Source organism: Myotis davidii, unplaced genomic scaffold (genome assembly GCF_000327345.1).
Source record: "Myotis davidii unplaced genomic scaffold, ASM32734v1 scaffold223, whole genome shotgun sequence".
NCBI classification, from domain to species: Eukaryota; Metazoa; Chordata; class Mammalia; order Chiroptera; family Vespertilionidae; genus Myotis; species Myotis davidii.
The window spans coordinates 3,137,111-3,145,438 of record NW_006294609.1 but is presented as its reverse complement, the minus strand read 5'-3'; the positions used below and the strand labels follow the sequence as shown (position 1 = coordinate 3,145,438).

General features: G+C 51.3%; 1 protein-coding gene across 1 annotated transcript in view; it reads right to left on the bottom strand.

Moving 5' to 3' along the window:
* Positions 1 to 8,328, bottom strand: part of KDM2B (lysine (K)-specific demethylase 2B) — a 91,856-nt gene that overhangs the window by 68,233 nt on the left and 15,295 nt on the right. The window contains exons 5-6 of the mRNA XM_015567266.1: positions 6,181 to 6,359; positions 5,907 to 6,013 (exon numbers count right to left, since the gene is read on the bottom strand). Coding sequence (XP_015422752.1) covers positions 5,907 to 6,013; positions 6,181 to 6,359 — 286 coding nt within the window. The remainder of the gene's footprint in view (positions 1 to 5,906; positions 6,014 to 6,180; positions 6,360 to 8,328) is intronic.

Sequence of the window (8,328 nt, the reverse complement as noted above, 5' to 3'; positions counted from 1 at the left end):
TCCTCGCTGACACTGAACCCAGCGCGGCGCCGCTGCCGCCAAGGAGGCGGAGGGAGGCCGCGGTGGTGACACAGAAGCGCGCGGGCCAGCGCCAGGGGACGCCGCCGCCGCCCACGGCCGCCCCCTCACCCAGGCAGGGTGGGAGCACGCGGGTTGCTCTGCCCACCCCCGTTCTGCGGGAACCCCCCGCAACCCCGTTTTCAGGGAGCGTGGACTCTGTCCTGGTGCCAGCCCAGCAAACCCACTTTCCTTAAACGTGCCCGTGCGGGCACAGCTAGAGAAATGATCGGTGCTGGGGGTGGAAGGGTGTCAGACCCAGGGGGTGGCAGTCCCGAAATCAGGGATTCTTCTCTGGCCCTAAGATAGACAAGCTGTGTGACCTGGGACAACTTACTTCCCCTCTCTGAGCCATTTCCTCCTCCTAAGGGCAGGGAGGTGACCTGAAGTTCAACTCTGCATTCTAAGATGCTGCCCTCCCCCTACGGTAGCCCCACACGATGGAAGTATTGTGGGATTCATTGAGATAAATACTGTTCACACATACCTGGCTCTATGGTACTTTGACTGAGTACAATTCTCACACAGCCCTATGAGGTCACTCCCAGGATTGTCCCCACTTAGCAGATGAGAAAGCAGAGGCTCAGAGGCAGTGACTCACCCTGGTCACCACCCTAGTGGTTGGCGGTGCTTATCCAAAGAGCCTGGTTTGGAGTTTCTCAGTCCTCCTCCCCAGGCCTGCCTGGCAAAGCCCAAGACTCTCACGGAGTCTTTTTTCCAATTTTAAGGCCTTTTATTTCTTCGCCTTCATCCCCAGTGGAAGGAGCTGGTCTAGCTCAAATCAGAAGTCCCAGCCTGCGGGGCATGCTCATCAGGGCCACAGCCCTCCTCCCATCCTGTCCCCACATCCTTACAAGGGGGCAGGTGTCCATCGGCTATACTCCCTACAGGAGCAGAAATCAAGCTTCTCCAACCAAGTTTCTTTGACCAAACTCCATCCACTGGGGCTACCCACCAGTATTAATTATCAAGTGTTAATTAACTCCCCAATATTAATTACCAAGTCCAATGATCAAGTACTAATATTAGCTATTTACATGCATGATGTCCTTCCACCCTTAAAACAACCCCATAACCCCCATTTTAGGAAAGCGAACATCTGAGGTCATTTCAAAGTGGTTGTTGTTCATGGGATGGCCTGCTGAGAGGTAGACTGTGAGCTCCTTGGAACTGGCTGAATTTCTCACCATATGTATGTTTTGCCTATTTAAACGAAAAAGTAACAATTATAAGACCTATCCCCCACCTTGAGCAGTCATTGAGTGGGTGTCCTTGAACAAGGGCTTTGCCACACACAAAACAGAGGTGGAGTTAAATGAACTGTCCACGTGGAAGAATTATTATCACGTTTTTAGTCAGAAATGCCTCAGGTCCTTGATGGCAGGAACCATATCAGACTCATCTGTGTAAGTGCAGCAAATGGCAAAAGGCCTGAAATGTATTATTCTAATCAGCTTTGTGACATCGGACTAATAAATCGTTCCCCCTTTTGGAACTGGGCATCCCCATTTGTTGAACTAGTCAGGGGACCTCTAGTGGCCCTCATGGGTCAAATCAGGTCCTAGAGCCTGACCCGAGTGGCTCGGTTGGTTGAGAGTTGTCCTGTGTATTGAAAAGCAGAGGCTGGCGGCGCCCCCGCCCTGCTCCCCCTCCCCAGCACCCTTGGGTTGCTGGCTAGATTCTTAGTGTGAGCAGCCAATCAATGATTCTCTCTCATCATTGATATTCCTATCTCCCTCCCTCTCCCTTCCTCTCTGAAATCAATAAATATATAAAAAAAAAAAAAAAAAAAAAAAAAAAGAAAAGCAGAAGGTGTACCAAAAGGTTGCCAGTTTGATTCCTGGTCAGACACGTGCCTGGGTATCAGGTTCAATCCCCAATCAGGGCAGGTACGAAAGGCAACAGATCAATGTTTCTCTCTCTCTCTCTCCCCTTCCTCTTTCTAAAATCAATAAAAAACATATCCTCGAGTGAGGATTAACTTTTATTTTTAAAGCCCTATGCAAATGTGAGGGAGAGATGGGAAAGCAGAGGATGCAGGAATTCCAATGGCCACTGGAGCCCTGTGTGCTACCGGAGACCACATGCATTATCATCTTGTCCCATCCACACTTCGCATCCACTGCAGGCTCAGTCTTCCCCATGGTGGGGGATGGGGGCAGGGGCTAGAGGATCCCCACTTCATAGGGGAGAAAACTGAGTCGCTAAGAGAAGACGGAAGACTTGCCATGGTCACCAGAGTGGCAGAGGCAGGCCCTGAAACTGGCTTAGCCTGTGCCCGTTTTCATCCTCTCTGTTTCAGATATGCACCCACAAACTTCCCCAGTTCTTCCCGCCATCCCCAGAAAGTACATGGGGAGAAAAATGCAGTCAACTCTCAATTATTCAGGACCCCGTTTTGCTGGACTTTTAGTCCACAGCGTCTCTCCATTACTCCAGCAAACCTCATTTTTGCCAGTCCTGTGTGTTCTGTAGCAGGTGACGAAGGAAGAGACCTGCTCATTTCCTTCTGCAATGTGTTATAATACCTAGAAGTCTAAAGTGAAAAGGGTATATGCCCATGTCATACACGTAGGTCCGTGATTTCAACGTGATGAAAAAGGTTGAAAATCACTGACCTAGGAGACTGTGGAGTCTTTAAAACATGTCCACAAATCCTTTGATACTCCTCCCTTTCAGAGGCAGAGCATATTCCCCTCCCCTTGAGTGTGGGCCAGATGTGGTGACTCACTTTTAATTAATAGAATATGCAGAAGTAAACAGCATGCAACTTCCAAAATTAGGCCTCACAAGGCTCTCCGGCTCTCTCGAACTGCCCCCTCTGGGGGACCAGCTGCCATGTCACCAGGATACTCAAGCAACCCTGCGGAGAGGCCCACATGGGGAGGAGCTGAGGCCTCCTGCCAACAGCTATGCGAGGGTACCATGGTGGAAGCAGGTCCCCCAGCCCCAGTCAAGCCTTCAGATGATGGCAGCCCGGGGCTGTCTTGACAGGAGCTGATGATAGATCCAAGCCAGAACCACACCACTAAGGCACTCCTGGATTCCTGACCTGCACAGGCGGTGAGGTAATGTTTACTGTTTTAACCTGCTAGATTTTTAAAAATATATTTTTAATATATTTTTATTGATTTCAGAGAGGAAGGGGGAGGGAGAGCTAGAAACTTCAATGATGAGAGAGAATCATTGATTGACTTTCTCTTGCATGCCCCTCACTGGGGATCGAGCCCGAAACCCAGGCATGTGCCCTGACTGGGAATCCAACCAGTGACCTCTTGGTTCATGGGTGGACCACTCACCCTTCCAGAAACGGTGTCATTTTCATTACATTCCACACAACCATTCTACAGTCCCAGAGGACTTCACCACCGTGGGATTTGACTTTGCTTATTAACTGAAATCAGCATTCTTTTCAGAGGAACAAATGGACTAGTTCCAAGGTGACAATTTCCTTCCTAACAAGGTTCAAATGCTCTAACGAGTTTCCACAGCCACTGACGGAGTTTGTCAATCTATTTGGCACACAATCTAGCCAATGGGCTGGAGACACATGGTCCTGGAAAACTGTGTAAGCCCTTTTTTTTTTTTGGTTATTAGACAGAACTCTCAAGGTATTAATGAACAGAGTTTACTATGGAGAGGAATCTTTCAATCAAGTTAAATCCTTCCCTAAATATCTCAGGGAGGCAAGGTAGACATAAAGTCATTGAAATAGACAGGGGTGGGCAAAAGTAGGTCTACAGTTGTACTGCAAATAAATAGTACAAAAATTAATAAATAATAATACAGGAATAAACTCTTGCACATACTCACAACTGTAAACCTACTTCTGCCTCGCCCTGTGTGTCACCCTCTGCTGTCTATTTTACCTTCCTACATGTCCAGTTTGTTCTCTGCTCTCCGGCCCCTGGCCCGTCCTTCACCCTTGTCTAGACGATGCAGTGGTTCCTCATATTCTTCTATCTCCACCCCCTTCAACTCACACAGCAGCAGGAGACCTTGCAGAGTGCAACACTGAACACATCCCTCTCGACCTCAAATCTCAGAGAGGTTTCCAACTGCTCGTAGGAGAAATACAGACCCTGCCCTATGGCGCATCAGGGACTGTTCACCCTGGTGCACCCCCCCCCCCCCCCCCGCCACCAGCATCCTGCACCCAATCCTTTTTTTCCCACTGCCATCCTACCTTGGGTCCTCCCCCCCGCCCCGCCCTGCCACCCGGGCTCTCTGCACAACCAGGAAAGCTCTCCAAAGCCTCTTCACCTAAGTAACCCCTCTCCCTTCAGACCCCAGCTCGGCGATGCTGTCCTGACCGGGTGACCCCCCTGGTACATGCTCCCTTAGCTCAGTGGGTCTCTGCCTTGTGGCCTCATCACAGCTGCAAGTTCGGCTTGTTTCTCTGGTTACTGAATTAATGTCTGTCTTCAGATGAGCATACAGACTGTAAGCTCTGTGAGAGCAGGGAGCTCATGGATTTTCTCCCGGCTGCATTCCCAGGGCAGCGCCAATTAGATGTTCGTGACCCGCATGATTCCTTCCAGGCCCTTGGCACTCCCCTACCTCCATCCCCGCCCAGGTCCCTCCCATCTCCTCCGTCCTTTAAAGCCGGGGTTTGATGTCCCCTCTGAGAGGACTTCCCAGACCCACCAGCCGAAAGGGATTCCTCCCTGGACTGTTTCCCTCTGCCGACATGAGTGCTGCACCTGAACCCTTGTTTCCATGGCATGTCCCCCAGAGGGTAGGGGGTTTTGTCTTGTTCATCGTTTTACTTCCCTGTCCCAGGGGCTCCTTGAGCCCATCTGCCTTTGATGGGGCCCAGATCCAAGGAGTGTATGGGCCTTCAGCTTTGAGGGGAGGGAAAATGCCTGAGAAGTAAGGAAAGGAAGAAAGAGAGAGAGAGCTTGAAAGCAAAACCTTAAGAAGCCCAAGGCCAGCCTGCTGGCCTCCCTTACAAAGCCTGGCACGGAGTCCGCATTCAGTGCGCACTGAATAAAGGACAGAATGAATGAAAAGTTCACAGCCTCTAAGCTCCTGGGGGTACTCCTGGCAGCAGAGCTGAGCAGAGAGATGCTAATGGATTCGGGCCACCGAAGCCAATTCTTCTAGGAAACCCAGAGCAACAGTCCTGCCTGGGACAGCCAGCATCTGCTTCCCATTTCGGAAGTCCCAGGGTGACTTCCTCCTCCCCAGGGTCCGTTACTCAAATGCTCCATCCTGCAGGGAAGGGTCTCTGCCCGTGATGAGCAATCGGTCTCATGACTTGCTGGTCACGGTGCCTGTAGTGAGGTCCCTGCTGCAACCGATGTCGGCACCCCCCCAGGGCCAGCCTCCCGCTCAGAGGAATGTCCACGGGACGTCTGGTGAGGAAGTAGCTCCTGGGCTCTGGGAAAGGTTCTTCTGGATCAGAGGCCCTGCTCTCAACCGCCAGAAGCAGAAGCACACTCGGACCCTCCCCATCCCTCAGCAAAAGCAGTGTTTGTGGGGCACGGGTCTCCCTGAAAACGCCCACTCTGAGTTGACAAAGACTTGATAAGTGTGCACACACACACACACGTGAGTGCACACACATGCACATACACATGGGCACAGAGACAGTTCCCTGCTCCTCAGGTCACACCCCCTGGGTACAGCTGGCAGCAAGGCCAACGGACCATCTGGAAGGAGACTGCAGCCCCAGAGCAGGACGCAGACCCTCTGGATTCCAGGGAAGCAAGGTGCCACCCTGCCCACACCATCCCTCCCATCTCATCGGTGCTGTGGCATCATGGGAGGCTCACTTCCAGCCCCCTCCCGCCCCTCATGGCAAGAAGTCACCCCTCCCAGCTCCCGCTGCCAACGAGCAGTCTTACTTCTTCACTTTCGGGTACTTCATCTCTGCAATGGCGTTTGTGGCTTCCATTTGCTTCTCCTTCAAGTGCTGCGGCCACATGTTATCCACCCAGTCCACCAGGTCTACCTGAAAGCCAGACCCCTGTCAGCACTTGCTGGGCTCCCAAATCACCTCAACCCTTTCCTCCCGTCCCCGGCATTCCCCCCACTTTCCCCCAGGCCTGCGGTGGGGGTAGGGCGAGGGCAGGAGGTGGAGGGTGTCCGGGAGGGAACCGCGGCCAAGGGCCTACCTACCACAGTTGGACGCTTGACCAGGTGCTCCAGCTTGGTGTGGCTGAACTCCAGGCTGATGACGTTGTACAGCTTGTCCCGCTCGGCCTCGGGTGTCTCGTAGTATCGCACAAACTGGGACATGCTCATCTCTGTGCCCTTCTGAGTGTTCACATCCATCACGTCCACCAGCCGCCGGCTGCCTAGGGGCAGAATCCACACGCTGGTGGCTCCCGCCTCCTGGGGGCCAGATCCTACTTGGGAGCCCCCATGAAACAAAACCTCCTCCTCCTCCAGGGTTCCCCCACACGCCTCCCCCTATGCCATGTCCACTCCCCTTAGTCAATCTTCCCAATCCATCTGCTTCCTCCTCCACCACCGCTCCTCTCTAGTCCAGGCCACCACTGCTGCTGTCTTCCAACTACACCGCCCCTCCACCCCCACCCCCATCCTCCATACTGCTGCCAGTATGAGCTTTCTAAGACAGACACCTGACCATGGACACTCCTCTCTCGGCTTAAAACCATCAGAGAGGGTTCCCCACGGCCAACCAAATAATCCTTGGCATGGCACTCAAGGCCTTGCTGTGAATTTAAGGATAGGACTTCAACAGATAATTAGCTGTTTAGTGGTCCCCCTCCCTGATCTGTGAAGCCAAGAAAGTTACTGGACGTCTCTGGCCAGCCATGTCCTCATCCTGCCATCTCTCCTTATAGGCTAGTTGTGAGGATTAAGCCAGACGATGATTACAGAAGTCCTCAGCACTGTGTCTGGTGCATAAATGAATGGGTCCCTCCGTTATTCCCCGGCACTAATCACAATTCTTAAATTCGTTTCTTTGTCTGCTCTCTCTTCCCTACTACTCGGCAACCACCGCAAGGGCAGGAGTCTTCTCTGTCCTGTTCATACCTTTACCCCACGTATCTAAGGAACTTGGCACCCAGTTTATTATGGAACAAATAAACGATGAATGTAGGCTGCCCTGTACAGCATGTGACATATGCCTTCTCCTATGAATGACGGAACTACAGAGTGTGCCCCTCCTCAGGAAAGCCCAACCTTCATCTTAGCAGCGAGCTCCAGGAGAGAAAGGGACAAGCTCTGAATTAGAAGAGAGGGCCACTGCTGCTAGCCCTGGGGCCACCACTGGCCACAAACCGTAAGGAAATCATGACCTTTCCAGGGACTCTACTTCCCCATCTGTAAAATGGGAATCCCAGCCAAGATAGAAGCAACACTTGAAGCTAAGTGGACACATTTTGAAGGGGAGAAAGACACAAGGCAGACTGCCAACTCCATGCTCATACCTCCTGTCTGTTAGGGCTGGAATGAGAAGCCCACTGTTAGCTGTGACAAATGTACAGTGTATGGAGGCTTAGAAATGTGTCGACCAGAGGAGAAAAACCATGTTCAAAGCTACCCCAAGAATAAAGACTCAACTAAGCAATAAATGGGTCTGCTATTAATTCCTGTATGGCCCACCATCAATAATATTTTTTGATGTGAAAATTACATGAAATTCACATTTCTGGGCCCATATATAAAGTTTATGGGCATACAGCTCCCACTCATTGACTCACATATCTCCGACTGTTTCTGGAGAACAAGCTACAATGGCTGGGAAAAGCCTGAAATACATACTTACTCTCTGGCTCTTTACCGAGAAAGTTTGCAGACCCTTGAACTAGACAAAAACCCTCATGGGGCTTACACTCTGATGTGCACAGTATTCCCATCTGTTCACTGCTGCAAACACACAAAGTCTACACACAAAGTCTGGCCCATGACAGGCCTGTGGTCAGTATTTGTTGAATAAACACACAGTGCCTTTCACCTGGTTGGAAGTGAATAATAAAAGTAACGCCTTAAGCCCCGGTGTGGCTCAGTTGATTGGGCATTGTCCCATGCACTGGCAGGCTGCAGGTTCAATTCCCAGTCAGGGCACATGCCCAAGTTGCGGGTTCAATTCCCACCTTGGGGTGTGCAGGAGGCAGCCCATCCTTTTCCCACTCTCAAACAGATCTTTCTCTTTCTCTTTCTCTCTCCCTCTCTCTTCCTCTCTCTGTAAAAATCAATAGAAATATTTTTTTTTGCAAAATAACTATTATTGAGAACCACCTGAAGGCTAGCTGAACAGAATTACTATTACTAGGGATGCAAAGAAGAAGTCAT